This window comes from Nicotiana tabacum, chromosome 16 (genome assembly GCF_000715075.1).
Source record: "Nicotiana tabacum cultivar K326 chromosome 16, ASM71507v2, whole genome shotgun sequence".
In the NCBI taxonomy this organism is placed as follows: Eukaryota; Viridiplantae; Streptophyta; class Magnoliopsida; order Solanales; family Solanaceae; genus Nicotiana; species Nicotiana tabacum.
The window spans coordinates 62,690,507-62,718,203 of record NC_134095.1 but is presented as its reverse complement, the minus strand read 5'-3'; the positions used below and the strand labels follow the sequence as shown (position 1 = coordinate 62,718,203).

The 27,697-nt window shown below is 38.3% G+C and overlaps 1 protein-coding gene across 1 annotated transcript; it reads right to left on the bottom strand.

Moving 5' to 3' along the window:
- Window positions 1-1,720: 1,720 nt before the first annotated feature.
- LOC107765783 (eukaryotic translation initiation factor 3 subunit F-like) lies at window positions 1,721-7,272 on the bottom strand. Its single transcript, XM_016584476.2, has 6 exons — window positions 6,844-7,272; window positions 6,121-6,200; window positions 4,167-4,396; window positions 3,697-3,818; window positions 3,500-3,613; window positions 1,721-2,097 (listed from the first exon to the last, which is right to left on the bottom strand). The coding sequence occupies exons 1-6, from the start codon at window positions 7,063-7,065 to the stop codon at window positions 2,008-2,010; spliced, it is 858 nt and encodes a 285-aa protein (XP_016439962.1). The 5' UTR covers window positions 7,066-7,272; the 3' UTR covers window positions 1,721-2,007.
- Window positions 7,273-27,697: the final 20,425 nt, after the last annotated feature.

The following is a 27,697-nucleotide window of genomic DNA, read 5'->3' as shown; positions in this document are numbered from 1 at the left end:
ATCACATTAAAACGTACGTGCATCGGGTGTTTATACCAAATTATACTAATTTACCAAAATTAGAATAATATTTACCTGATTTAATTAGTTAGATTTTTAAAAACTAGCTAGAGTTTTTTAATATATTTATATATATAATATATATATTCGGCCAAAATATACAATTTACATACAACTTTTTGTTGTACAGAATCCGGTCAAAACATACAATTTGCATGCAATTTTTTATGTGTAGAATCCGGTTAATTCAATTCAATTATGTTGGTTGTATGTATTTTGTATGTTGTTTGTCTATAAAATATATACAATTTATTTATATTGTCCTCTTCGCATTTATTCTAAAATTCCAACCAAAACCAATTTAATCTTCACTGAACTCCCTCAAAATTGAGATATTACTCCAAAGGATATTCCAAATCATTTGTAATAACACTCAATTTAAATAAATAATAATTTCCTAAAACTTGATTTTCGAATTCAAATTTTTTTAATGGTTGTCAATGAAATGGAGTTTTGCATTCTAGCATTAATCTACCTTTGATAGAGGAATAAACGTTGTATCTTTATTTTCAGTGATAATTAGGTTTATTATTTAGCATATAGTATATGTAAATATTCGTATAAAAAATATTCATCCCATTTTATTAGGGAATGAGAATTTACAATGTCCTAAATATATCCACACGGCTTATGCCAACTTATTTGGGATTGAGATATACTTATTGTTGCACAGAAATTGATTTTAATATTATTACTACTTAAGAATTATTTGTCATTATTTTCAATCGATACTCTTTAAATAACAAAAGGAATAGTTTTTTGAATATAAATAGTATTTCATAAACTTTTCCGTGCATGATCCACAGGGTAAAAACAGCCTATGTTTTAGTCCTCAAAATCAATTATCAATTCGAAAGCATATTTATCCATATGACGATGCACCTTTTGAGTGATACGTACACGTTAGTTTAGCTTTTTGTTCTTTCTTTTGTTAATACTCCCTCTGTGAACCTATTTTCTTTTTTGTCCGTTCCAAAAAGAATGACCCCTTTCTAAATTTGGAAACAATTTAGCTTAAACTTACAATTCTACCCTTAATAAGAAGCTTTTATAACCACACAAGTAATATTATAAATTAATAATCCGTTCAAACATCCATTATTACTCAGTCATGACAGATTCTTGCTTTGGCAATTCCTTTTTACGCGACCTCGTCAAAACTCAACATAGCATATTTTATTTATTTATTTTGTAACAAAGGGTAGAAAAAAGGTACTAGTAAAGTAAAATGTAAAGCTCTCCGCAACACTTGTCTACTCCAGTAAAATGTAAGCTTCAGTGGTTTCTTATCCACTCTACTAGACAAAGATAGCCCCAACATTTTGTATTACTTCCCCTACGAGGCAATATAAGGAAACAGTGAGATCTGAGAATTACATCGTTCAAATGATATCATGTTTTTCGACAAAGGTTAGTTACTATAGTTTGCTCTTTAGCAGTTTAGCATCGTGCTGTGTTGTCTATTAAATAAATACTTGTTAAAATTGTGTAGTAAAAAAGATAGATATCATGTTTACCGTTCCAATAATTCTTCATACGGAACGGACAAACACTTTTTAAGAGTGACAAAATAAGGATCAAAACAGCCGATCCATCAAACCGAAACAGTTACAAAGAAACTACTGCCGACGCCCAAATAAGATTAAAAAATACAAGAAACTAATCAAAGAAAAATACCTCAATATTTGGCACCTCCAAAAAGGATTAAAATTCGTCCTCAAGGGAATTTTCAAATGAATCACGCTAGCTAAGTCTACCTCCGTCTTCACCATATATGTTGTTTGTCTTGTACAAAACCGAAATGAAAACATGCAAACTAATAACAAACTATAAAATACAATTCTCCCCCTCTCGTAAGGACCGACTTCATCATTGTTCAGAACAAAAATCAGTTACCTAGAGAAAATTCTGATGTTGCACTACAACACGAGAATGAATTAATCATCATCACAGGATTTGAGCAGCAGTGTTAAGTTTTTCTGCGAAGCTCAGTTGTGTCCTTGTGAGGCTTGCCAAATAGAGCAAGAGCAATTGGTCCTGCAAGGAAAGTTCAACTTAGGGTCAGGCAACCTGATCTGGTTTCAGCTTCATTCATATTGATGGTAACTGACACACTTATTAGCATTTATATTGCATTTTAATTTTTAAAAAGCAAGAAACTTAAGGGGGGCAACACAGCCACATAATAATTCTACAAACAATCACAGAGCCGCTTCAACTTTTTGCTGCGAGGCAACTACGGCCCTAGTGGCACATAAACACTTTGGACACATTTGGTTAGAGGTATTAGACAAAATCAATCACGGTATAAAACAAATGCATTGTTATTCTAATGTTTGGTAGCAATTTTCAAATTTATGCATATTAATCCTTGTACAAGTTATACCCCTACATTATTAATCTTTGTATTACAATATGTAAAACTTGTTTCTAAACCAAATGACCCCTTAATGATCATCTTGACCCTTATGCTACATTCAATTAACATGATGAATCACGAATTTTGTCCCAACATTTTACATGTGCTTAATATGAAAGATTATATGGAAGTTTATGGTACAGAACTTAAAATTGAAAAGAAAAGGAAAATAAAGAGGAAGGGCTTATGAGAGAGGGGATAGGCCTGGTGGTCCAGGGTGAGAGGGAAGTTGTAAAAAAAAAAAAAGAACCAAGACTGGAGTTTTACAAGGAGAAGAAATGGTAGGGAATGGAAAGCACTATAGAGCGAATAGACTAGTTAAAACTCCCATAAGACTACATCCAGGCTCTCTTCCCCAAGATCGATACATCTCAAGCTTTTATCATTAAAGACACAGTAAAAGATGTATGACAATGAAGTGATAACATGGTTGCCATTTTATGACAATGAAGTGATAACATGGTTGCCATTTTAGTAGGATCTCAAGCTGCAGTTAGTCAATTAGAAAACAGAAGTGTGGTGTTTTAGGTTCAAGTGGGTTATTTTTAACTGGGAAGAAGGGAAAAAGAAGAGGAAAGGGATATAGATGCTTAGGGTAAGGGTAAAAACATGCAGGGGTGGAAGAGCCAGCTGCCAAGGCAAGTGTGCATGGATTGGAGAAAACATGGACAAGAAGAAAATAGAAGAATCTATCAGTTTGTTCTCCTAACTAAAAGTGTTTAAACAGAATGAGAAATGTTATTATATTAGAAGTTGAAGCAGAACTTGCTATAAGGATTAGCTCAAAGCAGAAATTGCCACAAAGCTAATTGGATGTTCACTGAAGTACTTCTCCTTCCATAAATAACCACCAAAAGGTAATTCCTGAAATTTCTAACTACAGTGTGTAGGAGCTAGGGAGAAGTAAAATAATATGTCTACAAGTCTTGCTTTCTTTTCCAGTTGGTTAGGGAGGGTAGAGAGGGAATAGGAAGGAAACAATGGAAATTAGCAATCCAATTTAAAGGTAAAAATAACTACCTGGAGACCATCATTAATGAGCTTATCAAAGTCTTGAGATGAGAGCTTGGGAAGGGAAGCCACAGTATCAGATATGAACCTTCCGATTTTATTATCTTGTGGCACACGTCCTTCCTGCAAAGGAATATCAATATGGTAAATGACTTAACAAAAGAGCAGAGCAAGTGCAAAATTTGAGTGCTGCAAAGTTCAGTTACCACAACATCATCAACATATTTGTAGATGTCATCAATCAGAGAAAGTAATCGTTGCATTGAGGCTTCCATTCCTTCAAGATCGTTTGGAAGTTTGTCTACTGTAGTCGTCTTAAGTATATCAACTGAAGTAATGGAACATAAGGAAACTCCAGTGAGAAACTTTATTGTGCAAAGGAAATTAACATGACTTATGCTCTTTACCTCTTTCTCCAAACAAAAATAAATAAGATACCACTTCTTACCCTTTCTATCAGAACACATTACACTATAGCTACTTTTTGCATCTATACTTTGGATGGATGATAACTTGATCATCAAAGATATTATAATGAACTCAATCACAGTGTACTGGAGATTCATCAACCCCTATTCACTGGCATCAGTTACAGTATGGAAAAAATAAAAAAGAACAAAGAAATGTAAAGAAAATTAGCCCATCCTATATGGTATGGGGGTAAGTGGAGACATACATCCAACCCTTTCAGCTTCAACCATGCGCAGGTCCAATGGAACTTCCTGAAATTGTGCAGCAAGCGGCTGGTCTCCAATAGACAAATGCACAGAAACAAAACCTTTTACAGAAGCCTCTCCATTTGTGAATCCAGTGTCAACGGTCAAATGTATAGGATTTGTAGTTTCTCTGGAATAGAAGTCATGGATCAAAGCACTACCACCTGTGACTCCAAAACCAGTAGAAAACCTGTGAAGTCCAAGTATCAGATAGTCACACTTTCATCAGCTCTAGTATTACAAGCTTTGACTACATAAAGCGGGAAGTTCACAGGCTAATCATCGACTTTGGATGCAGTTAAATATTCAAGATAACTGGAACTTAAAAGGAGTTATGAAGTATGTTGATAGACAGATACAAGAATTCAAGTATGTGATATGCAACATATAGTAGCCAGTACTAATAAGTTCTGAGGACCAATAAGTAGGTGCATTCTGTTAACTCCAAAACCAGTAGAAACCCTGTGAAGTCCAAGTATCAGATAGTCACAGTTTCATCAGCTCTAGTATTACTTGTTCACTACTACATAAAGCAGGAAGTTCACAGGCCAATGATCGATTTATATGCAGTTAAATATTCAACATAAAACTTAAAAGGAATTATGAAGTATGTTCATAGGCAGATAACACCAAGAATTCAAGTATGTGATATGAACATATAGTTGCCAGTACTCATAAGTTCTAAGGACCAATAAGTAGGTGCATTCTGTTAATTGAATACTTTGTACACTGAATTCAGGTTACATTTAATGGATTCTCTATTTCCTTCTTCCTGCTTTCATACATCATAGTCATTCTTTTCAACATCTTTCAACTGCATACGGTAAATTAAAAGTATTTCCAGATAACAAAATGTGATGCCAAGAACGAACTAAAATATTGAAGTCAGCAAGAGTAATCAAGTGTAGCCTGTTAAGCCATCTACCCAAAAAGAATGTCACAACCATATCTTCATTAGTCCCAAGGATAGGGGCACCAAGCCCAAGAATTTTGTACTTCAAACATAAATGAAGAAAAACTACTCCCTCCGGTTCACAACAAATGTCCAATTTGCTTTTAGCACGCCCATTAACAAAATACTAAATTCTATACAAAAATACCTACTATGACTAAACTACCCCTAATTAAACATTTAATGTGAGGAGTAAGAAAACTTTTTAGGGATATGTACATAGGGGTTATTTTGTAAAAAATTGAATTCTTTCTTGATTACATAACTGGACACTTATTTTGAACCAAAATGAAAAAGCAAATTGGACACATATTGTGAACCGGAGGGAGTACATCAATGCATTAAAATGTACACCAAACCAAAAAAAGGGACGAAAAATTTAACTTTACTGGCATAAAATCATATGCGTACACAAGAATATTGTAAGTCACCAAATCTTTTTAAATGTATAACATAGCACCAACACACACACACACATATATATATATATTAAAGTCAAATACTTTAATAACAATTTAAAAAGAAAATGGTGAAAGATAAAGGACAGGGAATACCAAGCTTAAAGCATTTCCACATTGCAGTAGCCTCGTGAGATTTTAGCCACCTATGGTCGTCTAGGGTAGTCTCCCCCAAACAAGTCCCAACTTTTTTCTTAATATGTATATGGAAGTAGAAATTGTGTGTGTGTGTGTGTATATATATATATATATAAATGTTCCCATTTCAGACATCTTTTACATGAATGGTTAAACATGGCATGCTCCGGATATCATATTCCAATTTTAATCACAATGTATACTACTCATATTATAAGGTTAATGAACACCAAAGATTTCATGTTGCAGCACTATATAAGAGTCTCCAATTCTGGAAATAATTGGAGCTAAAGACTTCTCCACCATAGAAACAATTTAGCAACACAAAGAAACTTTAACCAAAAGAAAAAAGGAAAGGTGGATTACCATCCGACAATGACTTCCTTTGGATTCACCTTCTGATGAGATGATAACATATTGTGATGGTAATCAATATCCAATGCAACCTAATATGGACAAAATGCCCAAAAATATATAATCATAAAAAAACATCTAGAAAGAAATACAGTCCATAATAGAAATGTGGTATGCAAAGTTGAGAACAAAAATAAAGAAAGAAAATTTTATTTTGTATTGTACATTATCTATATGAAATTGTTTTGTTTAGTATTTCCCATACATAGTTTTTTTTAATTTTTTGATGGGTAAAAAATACATATTATATAAATATTTGCACTAAGCCAGTGCAACAGGGGTAATTACAGGTTGTGCAAATCAGCAATTGCGTACAACTGGTTTATGGATTCACATTCACATTATCTGCATAGTTAACCACTGGTTTATGCATACAGAACACAAATTGTACAACAAATCATTCACATTCTCTGCACTAGCAATTAAATCGCAAGTAGGCAACTCATCTAGAGTTATCCAAAATTGCCCTTTATGCCCTAAATTTACTGAAAATTTACACAATTTGTCCCTTCATCTCATCATTTTGAAATTAAAAACAAAAATTATTGAGCTAAGTTATCTATACTCATTATAAATCTAAGAATCGGCCAAATTGACCTTAAATAAGATAGCTGAAATTTTTCTTTGTCCAATTACAGTATAATTAATTATCAGAAAGAATATTGAGAATAGAACCTGATCTTGTGACTCGCTGTGAGGAACGGCATAGGAATTTCGAATGTCAACAGTACCATCAGGTAATACAGAGCCGAGAAGAGTGCCGATGACCCGGCCAGCTTGATCGGGACGCCTAACGTAGCAGTCACATATGTTGAATATGACTAAAGGGTGAACCTTAGCCGATAAGCTGGTTGAAGATGGTGAGAATTGCAATATCGTGTGATCACTGGACGCCATTGTTATTCAGAGGGAAGAATGGAAGGACTGTAGAGAGGCCAAAGAGGGAGTGAACGGTAGGGGTAGTGTTGCTAGGGTTTTTTGCGTAAGAGGGCAAAAGATTGAGAGGAGACTTGGGCCGTGATTTTGCCTTTACATGAGTTGGTTTTTCTCTCTAGCTAAATTTGGCGGTTTTACACAAATAGCCCTTTCTGAGGTCACTGTTCAGATTTTGGGTGTGCGCGCTATGGAGTAATATATTTTTGGGTTTTTTAATGTTTTAAAAAATATTTCGTTCGTACCAAACATACCCTCCCCAATATAACCACTATTTAGATCGATCAAAACTTTTAGCTACTTTGTAGACAATTATAGACCATAATCTAAATCTTTCACTGATACTATCATAATTTTCTTTGAAAACTTTAGACTAAAGTTTTAAACAAGGTTGTCTTTTATTTTTGTTCAACCTCTTACACAAGTAAGTACAACAACAACAATAACAACATATCCAGTATTATCTCATATCATAGGGTCTGGGGAAGGTAGTATGTTCGCAGACCTTAACCCTACCTTGTGAGGATGAGAGGTTGTTTCCAATAAACCCTAAGCTCAGAAAAATATTAGCACCACATTAATGAAAATATAGACAAGAAGGGACAGTACCAAAAAGCCATATAAAAGCATAATAAAAACAAGAGGATAGTAAGGTGATCAACAATGAAAGAAACAACGGTGAGTCATAAAAACCTACTACCAACAGAAAGCGAGACTGCGTGCCAATACTACTGTTATGAACACTCTATACTAACTACTCTATTGTCCTAATCCTCGACCTTCATACCTTCCTATCAAGTGTCATGTCTTCGGCCAGCTGAATTTGCACCATATATTACCGAATCACCTCTCCCCACCTCTTTTTTGGCCTACCTCTACCTCTTCGTAGGCCCTTCAATGTCAACCTCCCACACCTCTTCACCGGGCGTCTATGCTCCTCTTCCTCGTATGACCAAACCACCTAAGTCGCGTTTCCCGCATCTTGTCCTCAATAGGGGACACACCCACATTGTCGCGAATAACCTCATTTCTGATCATATCTAACCTGGTGTGCTCATGCACCCATCTCAACATCCTCATCTCTACTACCTTCATCTTCTGGACATGCAATCTTGACTGGCCAACACTCAGCCCTATACAACATCGTTGGTCTGACCATCACTCTGTAGAACTTACCTTTTAGTTTCGGTAGCACCTTCTTGTCACACAAAATACTGAAAGCGAGTCTCCATTTCATCCATCCTGCCCCAGTACGATGTGTAACACTGCCATCAATCTCCTTACCCCCCCTGAATAATTGACCCACAGTACTTAAAACTTCCTCTCCTAGGGATGACCTGCGAGTCCAGCCTTACCTCCCCTTCCCCTCCTTGAGTCTCGCCACTGAACTTACACTCCAAGTATTCTGTTTTGGTTTTGCTCAAGTTGAATCCTTTAGATTTTAGGGTCTGCCTTCATACCTTTAATTGCACGTTGACATCGCCTCGCGTCTCGTCAATCAATACAATATTATCTGCAAATAGCATGCAACATGGCACCTCCCACTGGATGTGGTGCGTCAGTGCGTCCATCGTCAGAGCAAACAAAAAAAGGGCTGAGTGCAAACCCTTGATGCAACCCCATCATAACCAGAAAATGGTCCGAGTCCCCACCCACCGTCCTCACTCGGGTCTCTACTCTATCATACATGTCCTTAATCAACATAACGTAAGAAGCATGTACACATCTAGCCTCCAAACATCTCCACAAAACCTCTATTGGAACTTTATCGTACGCCTTTTCTAAGTTGATGAACATTATATGCAAGTCCTTCTTTCTCTCCCCATAACCGTTTCCACAGACTGTTAAACCGTTGCCATAGAGATATTAGAACGGTTTACAGCCGTTCCATCAGCCCGCGTGCTTGTCGGGCCCTTTTTTTCTCGCGAAATAGGGTTTATGACATTCTGGTTGAGACAGCTCGTTCCTTTTGGGAAAGGGGTTTGCATTTTGAAGAGTCGTCACCTAATGATTTAAGGTGCTTAGGGCACCTAGAGGGTTCATTTATAACTACGTTTGGTAACTAGAGACAAGGTAAGGGCTTGAAATTATCCTAAGGGGGAGGTATTAGGCACCCCTCAGGATCCACCAGTGTGATTCCCAGCCAAACAGCTTTTGTAGATTTGTACAATTTAGCAAATAAACAAGTATGGTTCAAATAATAGGGGATTTAAGTTTAAGTACACAGATGTTCGAAAAACAGTTAATGAAAAGCTAGATTTTGAAATGGATTACAATCTAAGCATATTTGTGAATTTAAAGGGGTATCCTAGGTATGTTTATAATATGGATCACATCGATGCAATACCTAGTATGACACTTCTCAAAGAGGGGCTACACATGGTATTAACGCACCGGTCATCATATCCATATCTACCATTTCCCACCCCATGAAGGTAATTAAAGCGAGGGTTGGTCTCGACCCCTATTGCATGCTGTTACCCGTCCCTTCCTATCAGTCCCGGAGGAATTTAGGACTCCTATTCTATAAAAGGAGGTTCTAGGTAGACCCTCAAGTTTAAAGGTAAAATACTAAGGTGACACATAATAAACAGATAGGACTTCAATTAAAGGGGAGCATGGAAGACAAATAAAAGGCTCAGATATACCTCCACATATAGTACACATAAACAACATGACTCATACACAATTAAGGTCTAAATTCAGATCCTAAACATAGGTATCTAAGTTATAACAACAGAGTCAAATTTATTACATAACTCAGAGAGGAAGTCCTAATCAGGCTTGCCTACTAATCTTAACATGCTGACAGTTAAACACTAATCACAAAGACGGTTATGGTTTTATTTTAAAGTTGATTACCTAAGTCTTGCCTAGGCGTAAAATAATATGTAGCAGTTATTCAGATTTGTTAATAATCCCAGGTTGCTATACCTAATAGCATGCAATTCTAAATATTGCTTTTAGAGACTAATTACCAGTTTATTTAGAATAGGAGGACTGTTTATACATTTGTATTTAGACTAGTGTGATTGAATAAGTGCGATCATATAACATGATGTCTAATGCACCATGATGCATAATAACTTAAACATGATTTCTAAATGCACAGCTTCAAAATGGGCAGGAGTGACAATTTTGATATTGTTTACCTAAAGCAGAATTTCTAAGTGCGGAGCATGGTTGCAATATGGTGAGTGAATGAATAACAAATTGTGTTAACACGTTTACCCTAAGGCGGGATTTCTAAATGAAATTTCAGAACATATTTACATGGGCAGAATCACATAATAGCAGCTTATTTTATTGTTATTATCTACCCTATACACAGGATTTCTAAGTGTGGATGAGATGCTGAAAACAGTACATATAAATCCTAAATAGCATGATATCTGATGCACGACATGTTTGGCATGTTGTACCTAAACATGGTTGCTATTGCGCATAGAGAAAGTAAACCTGTGAACATGATTTCCACCCTGGATTATACTACAGCATGCATATTACCCACCCCTTTTCACTATCCAACCCTAGAGTCATTTACAAATAATTATTACAGTCCTTTGAATAGGAATTACATAACTGAAAATAAAGAAAAAATAAGAAGTTAATTATAGGGAGCCTACAGAATAGGCCCAAGTCTCCAGGTCCTCAATGCCAAGTATTGTTTCACAACTTTTCTCATAATTTGGGTGTGTCAGAGTTCCCTAAGGACCTCAAGGGCTCTCGGGCAGTGCTCACACCCAAATTTCATAGCCAAGATAGAGTAAGTGCAGTGTGGAAAGGCCAGCTTTTGTGTGTCAAAGTTCAGAGGGAGCTCAGGGGTCCTAAGGCAATGCTCACACAAAAGGGGCAGAACTTAGTGGTCTAAGAGTATAATGAGAGTGCTCGACATAGTTTTGAAGAGTTTAAGTAAGAAAACAGTTTTGAAAAGAGAGACTTAATTAGAATAGTTTTATGACAAAGTTTAACTGATGAAACAATTTGAAGGAGCATGCATACCAATATCAGAACCAAAATAAAGTCAGCATCACACAAAGGACCAAGAATAGCCCAGCAAACACAAGCAAGGGAATGGGGTTGGAGGGACAAATATGGAGCTTGTGAGGGCAAACATGTAGCAGGCAGGAACATATACGAGCACACAATCAGAAACTCCTACAGGTTCAGAGGATCGGGGGGGACAGTAGGGTATTGGATTAGATTAACATATCAACACCAAACAACTAAGACCATGATCAACTAACGTACCATTCATGGGGATTCACATAAGAAACATGTACTAAGTATACAGAAACATGTTGGTCATTGACAAGTAAAGCATAACTTAACATGTAGAGGGAATTCAGGATCCTAATTACATATTGAACAGCAAAAATAGTAAATAAAAGTATATCAGAAATACAAGGAATTGTAACAGTAATAGAAACATGTTGGTTTGAGGACTGAAATCTGAATTAGAACATACCAGTGAAGTGAAAAAAAGCAAAAACACAAAGCAGAAATAAGAGAGGCGCAGTAGTTAACCTTGGCTTGCAGTCGGCTAGCTTAGAACATTAGCAAGTAGCACAGAAGAGAGAATAGAGAGTTTTAGTTGTGAGAGAGAGAGTTGAACAGATTTTTTTTTGTCCTTATGCTAATGAATGAATAGAGTATATATAGTTTGAAAGTGGGCAGAATAATAAGGTAAAAATAATAGTTCACCAGTAATTATAGGAATAAACGTTAATTAGAATCCATTTAGTATACAGACTTCCTTTAATTAAGGAATCATACTCAAACGGTAAGAAGTAGTAGCAAAATAAGAAAAGGAATCAAGTAAAGCTGCTTATAACACAATAAGGAAGTAGTACAAGTGTAATATAGGTATAGAGCATGCAATTAAGGTCAAGTTCAGAATCCTATTTAAGGAAAATATATACAAATTAGTTTGACAGCGGAATCAGCTAGAGAAATAAGGCAAGAGATATTTCAAATTCTGGAAATCAGTAAGGAGATCCTCGAGTGAGGTTTTAATTACAGGGAATCAATATTTATCAAAGGAAAATATCACACATGAGCGGAGTAACATGCTATAGGCAAGAATAAACACGAAACCAGCCTTAATTAAAGGGATATCTCAAGAATCAGTAGAGAATATCATGCAAGATCGATAAAGAACCAATCACAGGGATTCGAAGACCCACAAATAGAGAACAATACCAATTTAGGAGAAATTAGCATAAGCTCATGAGAATAAACAAATTAAACTCATAATAGACGAAAATCAGCAACTCTAACAAGCACGCATAGGGTAAAAACCATATAAATCAGGAATTCACAGAACGTTCATAAGAAATACACAGATTAATTGAACATAACACCCAAGACGATCTCAGAAACTTAAAAAAACATTAGGGTTTTCAACAGAATAACTCGGATAAAGGAGAAGGCTCAAACAAACATTTAAACACAGTGACAGTCGTAGATTAATACATAAAAAATCAGAAGAAAATCGTTTTTTTAAAAAAGGGGTTAAAACCCTAGTTGCAGATGAAGAGTTACTTTAGAAAAACCGGAAAAAACCTTTGAGGAAAACAACAAAATCTCATAATATACACAGATCTAAGACAGATCTAAAAGAAATCGGAAAATCTTAAGAGTTAGGGGTTCAGAGAACCCAGAGAAGATGAGAAAACCTTAAAATGTTACCGGTTTTAGCCGGAAGAATCATATATCTTACTAGAAAGGTCGGAGGTGGCCGAAAAATGGCATGAAGGACCATGGGTAGGAGTTGAACCGCTCCAGGTTCACCTGAGGACCTCAGAGTAGTGTCAAACTGGTGTGGGGTGAAGCAGAGGCCAGGAGATGATGAAAGGCCATGGTTTCCGGTGAGGGAGGTGGCCAGAGAAGGTGGACAGGGTCCATCGGAGAGGAGGGGAGAAAAGAAGGTTCTAAAAAGAACCAGAGATAGAGAGAGGGAGATAGAGAGACCGGTTGAGAGAGAACGATAGGGGGGAGAAGTGAGAGACGTGGGTAGTCATTGGGGGGTTAAATTAGGAAGGGGCTGATCTGGACCGTTGATTCAAAATAATCAACAACTTAGATGGAATGGGGATTGGGCCGGGTAGGATAGGTTATTGGGCTTGGGGTCTGGTAGGTTATTTAATTTGGACCAGATTTAATTAGGTTGTAATTTAAATAAGAATTGCTAATTGTTAAATACCCATTAAAATTAGATAAATAATTAATAAAAATAGCTAATAATTAGATAAAATAAAATTAATCTAAATAGGTGAAATTAAGGTAATTAAATAATATTTAAAATATAAAATAACTGATTATTGAATTAAAATAGCATAAAGTGTACAATTAGGCTATAATTGCAAAATTATTGTAATTATAGCCAAACAATGCCAAATTGGCTAATTTGTGAAATAATTAAATCCTAATAGGATTAAAAATGATATATTGAGCTAAAAAATACTTTGAAATTACTTGTAATGTAATTTATGAATAATTATTAGATATAAAGTACTGAATAAATTAGAAAAATAAATTGATAATAATATGAAAAATTATGGAAAAATACCAATTATTATAAAATATGATTTTGAAGGTATATATGCAAATTTAAAAATAGTTTGAGGAAAAATTGGGTATCAACAGCTACCCCTCTTTACCCAGAAAGGATGAAAGAGTTGTCGGGTAAAGATATGATGGTCAATTTTGACCGAGAGAAATGGTTTGAAGAGATTTAGGCCGCACCCTAGTTTCTGAGTTGCCTACATATCCCTGGTTTTACAGGAACAGGTTGTATGTAGTTCAGGAGTCATCAGCAAAGTATATCGATGAAGTTTTACAAGAACGGACGCAACATATGGGGTTGGGTGAACAAATGACTTACGGGAATGGTTAAGAGAACTGGAGCGGGACCGCTTCTGCCAGGATGATTGTTGCTCGCCAGATTACCTGCAAATAAACGATACAAGCGTATATTGCGTAATTTAAACATGATGCAAATTCTCATCGGACCATGAATGTTGTCTTTGGACGGTTAGGAATGACGTCCTTAGACCATGATGTCCTGGGCCATGGGTTATTTGATACATGATTCGTAGGCCATGAAATGATGTTCTCAGGCTATGAGGATGATGCTTCTGAACCATGACACCTTTGAATAATGATATGCAAAAGATTGAAAGAGATCCCCAGGCCATGACATGGTGTTCTCGGGCCATGAAGAACGTCCCTCTGAACGATGACGCCTTTGGACGAGTTGGTGATATTTCAACCCATGAAGGATGCAGTAGTATGATGCGGACAAGACAGAGCTCAGTCTTGCGAATTGAAGGGCAGAGCTTAGCCCGTAAGAAAAGCGAGATAAATAGTGCTTGAGATAGTGCTTAGTTTCGAAGAAAATTGGAGGCAAAGCTTAGCCTCGAAAGGCAAAAAAGTAGCTTTATGCAAAGATGCAAATGCAGACGGAGGTAGAGCTTAACCTCGGAAGGCATAATGGTAGCCTTATACAAGAATGCAAATGGAGACAATGCTTAGTCTCAGAAGGCAGAATGGTAGCCTTATGCAAGTCGAAAAGCAGAATAGTAGCCTTATGCAATGCAAATGCAAATGGAGACAACATTTAGTCTCGGAAGGCAGAATAGTAGCCTTATGCAAATTGGAAGGCAGAATAGTAGCCTTATGCAATGCAAATACAGATGGAGACAATGTTTAGTCTCGGAAGGCAGAATAGTAGCCTTATGCAAAAAATAAAATAACAAATGACAATAGAGTTTTCTTAGCTGATAGCAGATTGCGGCATTGTGATTACTAGGAGCATTGTGACTACGGAGAATTACTTGTGTGTGTTGATAGCAAATGTTGGCAAGTGAAACGGTTTTGAGAATCGTATTTTTGAACATTGTTTGTCCTCTGGGCGTACAGTGTATTTAAGGATTTCGCAATCCTAGTGCCTGCATCCAAAGAAAAATCATGAGTTTTGTAAGGGGCAGATTAGTTTGTATCCCCGCTGGCTTTGCTTGACTCATTCGGCTTTGATCTGGTGATACCGTCTGTATCATTGGGGTAGCGTTGCTAAACAAAGCATTTTCAATAATAAACATGCATGATTTTGTAAAATTATGACATAAATGTATAATTAAAAATAACTTTTAGATGACCCGACAACTGTGACATAGTTCAGGACATTGCAACCTATCCTGCTACGAAATTTTGAGGGTCCTTCTTAAAATTCTTCCCCAGTTTGATGGGTTGACATTTCTGACTGTTGCTCGTGCGGCGATCGGCTAAAATTACTTCGGAATTTTGAGGGTCCTCCTCAAAATTCTACCCCGGTTTCCAATTACGGGGGAAATGAATTTTTTATTGAATTGTGATTGAACCCATAGGGATGCCTACGTATCCCCTCTTAAACGAGAATCATGTCAGGCGTAGTTCAATTTACATCATATAAGGAAAGCATAAAGATTACACATAGTAACGCTTGACTACATCTGAAGTGATCGACTTTGGCCAGACTTCTCCGTCCATTTCTGCAAGTATGAGGGCTCCTCCTGTCAATACTCGGTGAACCATGTATGGACCCTACCAGTTGGGAGAGAACTTCCCTTTGGCTTCATCTTGATACAGAAAAATTTTCTTCAACACTAGCTGCCCCGGTGTAAACTGTCTTGGCTTGACTCTTTTGTTGAAGTCTTTGGACATTATGTTCTGATAGAGTTGACCATGGCAGACTGTGTTCATTCTCTTTTCGTCTATAAGGGCTAGTTGATCATAACAACTTTTTACCCACTCTGCGTCGTCGAGCTCAGCTTTTTGTATGATCATTAGGGAAGGAATTTCTACCTCAGTGGGAATGACAGCCTCTGTACCGTAAACCAACATATAGGGGGTTGCCCCGGTTGATGTGTGGACTGTGGTGCGATACCCCTGTAGAGCAAATGATAACTTCTCATGCCACTGTCTATGCTTCTCTATCATTTTCCTCAATATCTTCTTGATCTTCTTGTTGGCGACTTCTACAGCTCCATTCATCTGAGGTCTGTAGGCTGTGGAATTCTTGTGTTTGATTTTGAAAGTTTCGCACATAGATTTCACCAAGTCGTTGTTGAGGTTAGAGCCATTATCAGTAATGATTGACTCTGGAATTCCAAATCGACAAACAATGCGGTCGCGGACAAAGTCTGTCGCGACTTTCTTAGTCACTGCTTTGTAAGATGTTGCTTCGACCCATTTGGTGAAATATTCGATGGCTACTAGGATGAACCTGTGTCCGTTGGAAGCGGCAAGCTCGATTGGTCCAATAACGTCCATTCCCTAGGCGGCGAACGACCATAGTGAGCTTGTTGCGTTAAGCTCGGTAGGAGGTACCTTTATCATGTCTGCATGTATCTAACAACGGTAGTATTTCCGGACATACTGGATGCAGTCCATTTCCATTGTCATTCAAAAGTAACCGCCCTGAATTATCTTCTTTGCTAAGACAAAACCGTTCATATGTGGACCACAGGTCCCAGCATGAATTTCCTCAAGTAGCTTGGATGCTTCCTTTGCGTCGACACATCTTAATAATCCTAAATCGGGAGTCCTCCTATACAGGATTCCTCCATTGTGAAAGAAGTTGTTGGAAAATCTCCGAAGTGTGCATTTTTAGTAGTATTTGCAAGCTCTGGGTACTCTCCTTTTGCCAAATATTCCTTGATATCATGAAACCAAGGCTTTTTGTCTGCTTCTTATTCAACATGGGCATAGTAAGCTGGCCGATTATGGATTTTCACCGGAATAGGATCAATGAAATTCTTGTCTGGATACTGTATCATAGATGATAGGGTAGCCAATGCATCGACGAACTCATTCTGGATTCTGAGAACATGTTGGAATTTCGTCTTCGTAGACCTCTTTCTCAATTCCTGTATGTGGTGCAGATACGGGAGTATCTTGGAATTCTTGGTTTCCCATTCTCCTCGTACCTGAAGTATAAGTAAGTCTGAATCTCCAATCACTAGCAGCTCTTGAACGTTCATGTCAATGGCCATTTTGAGTCCTAAGATGCAGGCTTCATACTCGGCCATATTGTTGGTGCAAGGGAACTTGAGTTTGGCAGACACCGGATAATGCTGACCGGTTTCCGATATTAGGACTTCTCCAATGCCAACTCCTTTGAAGTTCGTTACTCCATCGAAGAACATTCTCCAACCGTCATAGGATTCCGCAATGTCTTCTCCTATGAATGATACCTCTTCATCGGAAAAATACGTTTTCAGGGGTTTGTATTCTCCATCCACAGGGTTTTCGGTAAGGTGGTCTGCCAGTGCCTGTCCCTTGACTGCTTTCTAAGTTACGTAAACAACGTCGAACTCACTCAACAGGATTTGCCACTTGGCTAGCTTGCCAGTGGGCATAGGCTTCTGAAAGATATACTTTAAGGGATCCATTCTCGCTATGAGATATATAGTATAGGCACAAAAGTAATATCTCAACTTCTGAGCTACCCAAGTCAAAGCACAACAGGTGCATTCCAATAGAGAATACTGGGCCTCGTACGGGGTGAACTTCTTGCTAAGATAATAAATGGCTTGCTCATTCTTTCCTGTTTTGTCGTGCTGCCCCAGAATGCAGCCAAAAACTCCATCTAACACTGCAAGGTAGAGTAATAAAGGTCTACCTGGCTTAGGCGGGACTAAGACTGGTGGTGTTGACAGTTACTCCTTGATTTTGTCGAAGGCCTTTTGGCAATCATTGGTCCATTTGGTGGCGGCGGCCTTCTTTAACATCTTGAAGATCGGCTCACAGATAACTATAGACTATGCTATGAATCGGCTGATGTAGTTAAGCCTTCCCAATAAACTCATCACATCTTTCTTGTTCCTTGGCGGTGGTAGTTCTTGAATGGCTTTGACCTTCGATGAATCCAGTTCTATTACTCGGCGGCTCACAATAAACCTAAGCAATTTCTCAGCAGGAACCCCAAATGCATACTTCGCGGTGTTTAATTTCAGGTTGTATTTCTGCAGTATTGAAGAACTTCCTCAGATATTCTATGTGGTCAGTGTCCTTCTTGGACTTGATAATAACATCGTTCACATATACCTCGATCTCCTTGTGTATCATATCATGGAAGATGGTAGTCATGGCCCTCATGTAGGTGGCTCCTGCATTCTTCAGGCCGAATGACATCATCTTGTAATAGTACACTCCCCACGGTGTAATGAAAGTCGTTTTCTCAACATCTTTCTCATCCATCCAGATCTGATGATAACTAGCGAAGCAATCTACGAATGACTGTAGCTCATGCTTGACACAATTGTCAATCAGGATATGTATATTTGGCAAATTGAAGTCGTCTTTCGGACTGGCCCGGTTGAGATTCCGGTAGTCGACACAGACTCTAACTTTCCCATCCTTCTTTGGCACTGGTACAATGTTGGCTAACCACATCGGGTATTTTACTACCTTGAGAACCTTAGCGTTGATATGCTTGGTGACTTCTTTCTTGATTTTCAAGCTCATATCAGGCTTGAACTTTCTGAGCTTTTGCTTTATCGGCGGACATATTGGATTGGTTGGCAGTTTGTGAGCCACAATAGACGTACTTAGACCGGTCATGTCATTATACGACCAGGCAAATATATCCTCATACTTCTTTAGAAATTCTGTGTATTCTTTCTTTTCTGATGGTAACAAGTGAATGTTGATTCATGTTTCCTTGACGTTTTCTGAATCTCCCAGGTTGACAATTTCGGTCTCGTCTAGGTTGGACTCAGGTCTGTTCTGAAAATTCTCAACTTCTTTGACAATCTCGCCAGGTATGTCATCTTTCTCTAAATCAATGTCCGTTTGTTGTGTTGTCTCATTGCATGTCACAGTCATTGGTTCATCAAGACAAGTAATAGTAATGTTGTATATGTAAAGTAATGAGAGAAAACGATAGCAATAAATATTGATTCATAAGAAAAATCAAAAATGCTTTTGATAAATTGAATAATTGTTTTGAATATCGAAGATCTTATTGCGAGAATTGAAAAGTGTGAAAAGAAAATCATTTAATAAATAAAACAGTGAATAATGCTTGTTTTAGCCTTGCTACCCCGAGGCTCGTCGGGCTTTGGTTGTCCTGATGGCCCAGTTTTTAAGATGTGCCCCTCTGCTCATAACCTGTATAGAAGGTCCTTCTTCCCCCTCCTCCTCGAGAATAACGCAACAGTCCATATCACCGTCCTCTAGAAACAAGTTCCTCATTGCTACAAGTGCTTCTTCTTCATCTCACCCATAAATAATGTCAGCATGTTAGAAGGTCTGCTCTAGATGCGGTATTGGCTGCTCTAGTGGGTAGTAAGGACCGCGCCATGATGGCGACCAGATATTGAATTCTTCCCAGGTGTATTCATATCCCAAACCAAAGGCAGTGTCATGATCTTGAGTTTTATGGGTTTAGAGATTCCTTGGAGGTTCTTGCCGAGCCCTTTGCCAGGTACCTACCCACTCCAACTCAGTATACTCTCGATTTTGATATCCCACCATTTGTCTTTCTCGATAGCATTGACTCGTTCAATGTGGTGGTAAGCTTCTCCACCCAGCTTCCTTCTTCCCTCGATCGTCGGAATAGTATAACGTCTGTATATAAGGTTGCTACCTTCGTCGTGAATGATCACTTCCTGGTGATTCCATTCGAACTTTACTGTTTGATGTAGCATTGACGCCACGGCCCCAACAGCATGGATCCATGGTCGTCCCAGCAGCAAGTTGTAAGACGCTAGTACATCTATTACCTGGAAATTGACCTCGAACCAGGTTAGTCCTATCTGCAGGTATAGACTAATTCACCAATGGTGGACCTCTGAGAACCATCAAAAGCTTTCACATTGATTGCTCCATCCTTTATATCATGCAGCCCTTTACCCAACTTCTTGAGCGTTATCAGCGGACAAATGTTAAGACTGGACCCTCCATCGATCAGGATTCTTGTGATGAAATAATCTTCCCATTGCACGGTGATGTGCAGTGCTTTGTTGTGCCCCAGCCCTTCAGGTGGCAGCTCGTCCTCATGAAAGGTGATCTTATGGATTTTCAGCACTTATCCTACCATATTAGCCATTTTCCCGCTAGTGATGTTATTTGGTACATACACTTCATTCAGCACCCTCAACAAAGCATTCCTGTGCGTCTCAGATTTTTGCAGCAAAGAGAGAATGGATATTTGTGTTGGCGTCTTGTTCAACTAGTCGATGACCAAATACTCCTTGGCTTGTACTTTCTTCCAAAGGTCGCCCGGACCTGTCTTAATGAGGGGTGGCCGATTGGAAGCTTGCTTGCTTGATTCAGCTAGATGTTCAGAGGTATAGACTCTACCAGTTCTTATCATACCTTGTGCTGCGATAGTTTCTTCAGTCCTGACCTTGCCCTTCCTTCTCGCCTCGGTTGTATAGTCCCAGAGTACAACATTTGTATAGAAGGGTGGCGTGGTTGACATCGCCACTGGGATCGGCGCGGCTATCCTTACTTCGAATGGAACATATTCCTTGGGCGGCAAGACTGCAACCTCAAATGGTGCGGGTGCATTTGCCGGAGACACGAATTCAACCTCAATTGGTACTGGTGTCTTTGCGGGTGGCGCTGCTTCAAACTAAAGAGGTATAGACATATTTACCTCAGCGTCCTCAGACGGTTGGATCTGGACTATGATTGGATTGAGAGTAATTGCCGGTTTCTTTGGGTCATCACCTTCTGCGATCAACCCAATTGATCCCTCGGGATCCCAGTCATCTTCTACTTCAATCATGTGGATACCTCCACCCTTATGGTCTGGCAGATGATTGTTGCGGACGTTTGGAGCGGTTCTTTTGCCACAATGATCTTGTTATCAATCAAAGACTGTATCTTGTCTTTCAAAGAGCGACATTCATCAATGGTGTGCCCTTTCATGCCGGAGTGGTATGCACAGGACTTGTTTGGGTTAACCCATTGAGAAGGATTCTCAAGGGTTGCAGCAGGGATGGGGGTGACATAACCAACAACTTTGAGCTTCTCATACAGCTGGTCGATGGGTTCAGTGATGACGGTATATTGTTTTGGAGGTCTGCGATCAAAATTAAGTCGAGGTCTAGGAAGTTTTGTCGTGCGGGGGGTGATTGATAATGGGATGGTTGAGAATTATAAGTGTGGTATACATGAGCGGGTTGTGAGTATCCAGGTGAAGTAGGTTGATATGTAGGAGGTGGAGATGATTGATAAGTTGGTAGCGGAGCTTGGTACGAGGGTGAGGGTGCTTGGTAATTTGGGGTTGGCTGATATGTGAGTGGAGGTGTTGGGTAAGTTTGGTATTTGAGGGGAGACTTGGTCCTTTGTGCAACCATCACGGCCCCCACAACCCTTTTCTTAGACACACCACCGGACTGTAAAGCTTTATTCGTAGCTTGCAAGGTTTCAAAATTTGTGACCGTACCACATTTAATATCCTCTTCAATCCTTTTACCTAATTTGATAATGTCGGAGAACTTGTGGTTCTCAATCATCATCAACCGTTCATAGTACTGGGGGTCCTGAGCCCTGACAAAGAACTTGTTCATTTGCTCCTCTTCTAAGGCGAGCCTAACCTTAGCGGCTTTGGACCTTCAGTGAGTAGCATACTCGCGAAATGTCTCCATGGGCTTCTTCTTCAAATTCTAGATATAGGACACGTCTAGTGCGTTCTCTATATTAAATATGAATTTGTCCATAAAGTCAGATGCCATGCTCACCTAGCTTGACCATTTCTTGGGATCTTGGTTGATGTACCAAGACAATGCATATCCTTTCAAACTCCTCATGAACAGCTTCATGTGGATCCTTTCATCTTTCCCTACTCCAACCAGCTTGTCGCAATAGGTCCTCAGATGGACCCTTGGATCACCTGTACCATCAAACATTTCGAACTTAGGAGGTTTGTACCCCTCAGGCAGTTCGACATCAGGCTATATGCAAAGGTCCTTATAGTTCAGCCCCTCGATCCTTTTGCTTCCCTCGATGCCCTTAATCCGATTGGTTAGTTTCTTAAGTTCCTCAGCTAAGTTCCTGATAAGCAGATCCTTTTCATTAGACTCGGGTGTGTATGAGATAGGTTGGGTGGAGTGTGGCATGGTTTCCACGTAGATAGAATTGTTATGGTGGCCTGGTGTATGGGTATGGAAATGGTCGTTTGTGGAGTTCTGAGGTTCTGAGATAAGTAGTGGAGTGTTGTTTAGGGTATGGCAGGTGTTACATTGGTTCTTTGGTGGAGTAACGTGATGGTGAGGTAAGGGATGATTCTGTTGTTTTGGGATATTTTGAGGAGGTGTAGGGTTTTGAGCGTTGGGGAAGTTGATGTCTGGGGCATTGAGGGAAAATGACAGGCTTGCTATATTTCGAACCTGATCGAGCTCTTCCTGGAATTTCAACAGTTTCTGTTCAAGCTGTGACATATTCTCATTAGGAACCCGAATACCCTGGCCATTAGTGGCCTCTACCCGTTCAGTTGTGTTCTCCTTCCTGTTGTTGTTTTCCATTTTATTCTTGCCTTTAGAGGGACTATGATGAGGAGTGGGTAAAGGGCCTCTAGATCTTGTGAAATAAGATGATGATGCCAGAGTGCACAAACTAACCTTCGGGGAGGGGAATAAAAAGAAAGAAAACAAAACAAAAACAAGAGGTAATCAAGTCAGTGAGGATTATAAAAAGTATTGCAATATTTAAACACATAGTGCTGGAATGTAAAGCGTGTCCTAATTTGGGAACCTCTTTGTGCCCGAGGTAGGCCTAGAAACAAATTGATTTGGAGAACTTAGAATGCTAAATGCCTCATTTTATTGATAAAAATAGACGAATCCCAAAACGACTCTAAATAAGCAAGAAATAAAGGTCACTAATGGTCATTCGCCTTATTACATTCATAAAGCAAAAAAGTAAATTCCTATCTATTTGGTCCCAGAAGGACATTCCTCAGGTTGAATGTTCTCGTTGATCAAATCCTCCAGTTCACATAGGTTCACTAGTAAAAATGCCTTTGCCAAATGTTCTCCTTCATTTCCCTCAGCATTCTAGCAATTGGTGACTCTCTTCCTCACTTTTCCTTCCAATTCTAACAGGCTGTATTCCAGATATTCCAGCTTTTCGTTGGATTTGGCGGCCCTCTCTTTCCATTCGTTGATTTGGTCATTTGACAGAAGATTCCTCCACTAGTCTAGCAAGAGTGAGGGTGTACTAACCATACCGAAGTTGGGGACCTCGTTCTTCATTTTCTGCAAAACAAAAGGGTTAAGACCATACCCCCACCGGACTCGACTATTTAACATCAACAATTAGCATGAAACATTTAGTTCTCCAAATAAATGCATAGAATGTGATGATGTCCTTTTGGGTTTAAGGAAACCCAGTGGACTTTTGGACAAGGCTATCTTAAAAGCTATTGTGCGGACAACACTTTTAGCCTGGCTAGGTTTGACCATGATGCATGCAATAACAATAACAGAGTAAGGTTTCTATGGGGTTTTAGACTGGTACCCTTGAGCAGACAACTCAAGGGGGAAGGCATGGAACCGTCGATTGCACCGCTGATCGACTAGTTTTACCGCAAATAAGCCTTTTCGAATTTAGGGGGTAATGATATAGGAAAGGCGCAACCACTCATCAAGCGTTGCTATATTATTTTGTTTGGCACGAGTGGAGTATGATGTTGAGCATGATTATGCAATAATTAAAAGCATGTTGTCATGTATTTGCATGTTAAGAAAGCAATAAATACAGCAGTTTTATAATTTAAAACGGTTACAAAGTAAGGAAACGAGAAAGATACGTCAGTTTGCTTTTGAAGAAGAAATTAAACGCTTAAAGAAATTAAACAAATAATTGCACATAGGGGGGTACAAATTCACAAAAACAATCTGAAATGGTAAAAGCCTAAAAATCCCCAGCAGAGTCGTCATGTTGTCGCGCCCCCTTTTTCTCGCAAAATCGGATTTATGACATTTTGGTTGAGACAACCCGTTCGTTTTGGGAAAAGGGTTTGCATTTTGAAGAGTCGTCACCTAACGATTTAAAGTGCGTTAGAGCACCTAGAGGGTTCATTTATAACTACGCTTGGTAACCAGAGACAGGGTAAGGGCTTGAAATTGTCCTAAGGGAAAGTGTTAGGCACCCCTCAGGATCCACCAGTGTGGTTCCCGGCCAAACAACTTTTGTGGATTTGTACAATTTAGCAAATAAACAAGTATGTCTCAAATAATAGGGGATTTAAGTTTAAGTACACAGATGTTCGAAAAATAGTTAATGAAAAGCTAGATTTTGAAATAAATTACAATCAAAACATATTTGTGAATGTAAAGGGGTATCTTAGGTTTGTTTTATAATATGGATCACATCAATGCAATACCCGGTATGACACTCCTCAAAGAGGGGCTACACGTGGTATTAACGCACCGATCATCATATCCATATCTACCCTTTTCCACCCCATGAAGGTAATTAAAGCGAGGGTTGGTCTCGACCCCTATTGCATGCTGTTACCCGTCTCTTCCTATCAGTCCCGAAGAAATTTAGGACTCCTATCCTATAAAAAAAGGGGTTCTAGGAAGACCCTCAAGTTTAAAGGTAAAATACTAAGGTGACACATAATAAACAGGTGGGACTTCAATTAAAATGGAGCATGGAAGACAAATAAAAGGATCAGATATACCTCCATACATAGTACACATAAACAACATGACTCATACACAATTAAGGTCTAAATTCAGATCCTAAGCATGGTATCTAAGTGATAATAGTAGAGTCAGATTTATTACATAACTGAGAGAGGAAGTCCTAATCAGGCTTGCCTACTAATTTTAACATGCTGACAGTTAAACACTAATCACAAAGACGGTTCTGATTTTATTTTAAAGTTGATTACCTAAGGCTTGCCTAGGCGTAAAATAATATGTAGCAATTATTCAGATTTATTAATAATCCCAGGTTGTTATACCTAATAGCATGCAATTCTAAATGTTGCAAACATCCAGAGACTAATTACCAGTTTGTATAGAACAGGAGGATTGTTTATACATATGTATTTACACTAGTGTGATTGAATAAGTGCGATCCTATAACATGATGTCTAATGCAGCATGATGCATAATAACTTAAACAGGATTTCTAAATGCACAGCTTCAAAATAGGCGGGAGTGACAGTTTTGATGTTGTTTACCTAAAGCAGGATTTCTAAGTGCCGAGCATGGTTACAATATGATGAGTGCATGAATAACAAATTGTGTTAACACATTTACCCTAAGGCAGGATTTCTAAATGAAATTTCAGAACATATTTACATGGGCAGAATCACATAATAGCAGCTTATTTAATTGTTATTATCTACACTATATACAGGATTTCTAAGTGTGGATGAGATGCTGGAAACAATACATATAAATTCTAAATAGCATGATATCTAATGCACAACATGTTTGGCATGTTGTACCTAAACATGGCTGCTATTGCGCATAGAGAAAGTAAACATATGAACATGATTTCTACCCTGGATTATACTACATCATACATATTACCCACCCATTTTCACTATCCAACCCCAGAGTCGTTTACAAATAATTATTACAGTCCTCTGAATAGGAATTACATAACTCAAAATAAAGAAAAAAAGAAGAAGTTAATTATAGGGAGCCTACAGAATAGGCCCAAGTCTCCAGGTCCTCAATGCTAAGTATTGTTTCACAACCTTTCTCATAATCCGGGTGTGTCAGAGTTCCCTAAGGACCTCAAGGGCTCCCGGGCAGTGCTCACACCCAGATTTCATAGCCAAGATAGAGTAAGTGCAGTGGGGAAAGACCAGCTTTTATGTGTCAAAGTTCAGAAGGAGCTCAAGGGTCCCAAGGCAATGCTCACACAAAAGGGGCAGAACTTAGTGGTCTAAGAGTAGAGTGAGAGTACTTGACATAGTTTTGAAGAGTTTAAATAAGAAAACAGATTTGAAAAAGGGTAAGTAAGAAACAGTTTTGAAAAGAGGGACTTAATTGGAATAGTTTTATGATAAAGTTTAACTGATGAAAACAATTTGAAGGAGCATGCATACCAATCTCAGAACCAAAACAAAGTCAGCATCACACAAAGGACCAAGAATAGTCCAGGAAACACAAGCAAGGGAATGGGATTGAAGGGATAAATATGGAGCATATGAGGGCAAACATGTAGCAGGCAGGAACATATACGAGCACACAATCAGAAACTCCTACATGTTCAGAAGATCAGGGGGGGACAGTAGGGTATTGGATTAGATTAACATATCAACACCAAACAACTAAGACCATGATCAAACTAACGTATCATTCATGAGGATTCACATAAGAAACATGTACTAAGTATACAGAAACATGCTGGTCATTAACAAGTAAAACATAACTTAACATTTAGAGGGAATTCAGGATCCTAATTACATATTGAACAGCAAAAATAGTAAATAAAAGCATATCAGAAATACAAGAAATTGTAACAGTAATAGAAACATGTTGGATTGAGGACTGAAATCTGAATTAGAACATACCAGTGAAGTGAAGAAAGCAAAAACACAAAGCAGAAATAAGAGAGGCGCAGTAGTTATCCTTTGCTTGCAGCCGGCTAGCTTAGAACAGTAGCAAGTAGCACAAAAGAGAGAATAGAGAGTTTTAGTTGTGTGAGAGAGAGTTGAACAGATTCTTTTCGTCCTTATGCTAATGAATGAATAGAGTATATATAGTTTGAAAGTGGGCAGAAGAATATGGTAAAAATAATAGTTCAACAGTAATTATAGGAATAAACATTAATTAGAATCCATTTAGTATATAGACTTCCTTTAATTAAGGAATCATACTCAAACGGTAAGAAGCAGTGGCAAAATAAGGAAAGGAATCAAGTAAAGTTGCTTATAACACAATAAGGAAGTAGCACAAGTGTAATATAGGTATAAAGCATGCAATTAAGGTCTAGTTCAAAATCCTATTTAAGGAAAATATATACAAATTAGTTTGACAGCGGAATCAACCAGAGAAATAAGGCAAGAGATATTTCAAATTCCGGAAATCAGTAAGGAGATCCTCGAGTGAGGTTCTAATTACAGGGAATCAATATTTATCAAAGGAAAATATCACACACGAGCGGAGTAACATGCTATAGGCAAGGATAAACACGAAACCAACCTTAATTAAAGGGATATCTCAAGAATCAGTAGAGAATATCATGCAAGATAGATGAAGAACCAATCACAGGGATTCCAAGACCTACAAATAGAGAACAATACTAATTTAGGAGAAATTAGCATAAGCTCATGAGATAAACAGATTAAACTCATAATAGACTAAAATCAGCAACTCTAACAAGCACACATAGGGTAAAAACCATACAAATCAAGAATTTACAGAACGTTCATAAGAAATACACAGATTAATTGAACATAACACCCAAGACGAACTCAGAAACTTAAGAAAATATTAGGGTTTTCAATAGAATAACTCGGATAAAGGAGAAGGCTCAAACAAACGTTTAAACACAGTGATAGTCGTAGATTAATACCAAAAAAATCAGAAGAAAAGCGCTTTTTTTGAAAAAAGGGTTAAAACCCTAGTTG

Excerpts from the sequence above, each read along its gene's own strand:
- LOC107765783 (XM_016584476.2), bottom strand. The coding sequence starts at position 7,065 with ATGGCGTCCAGTGATCACACGATATTGCAATTCTCACCATCTTCAACC. Across the intron at positions 4,397-6,120 it reads AAGGAAGTCATTGTCGGATG|GTTTTCTACTGGTTTTGGAG; the intron begins GTAATCCACCTT and ends TGGACTTCACAG. Across the intron at positions 2,098-3,499 it reads TCATTAATGATGGTCTCCAG|GACCAATTGCTCTTGCTCTA; the intron begins GTAGTTATTTTT and ends CTTTCCTTGCAG.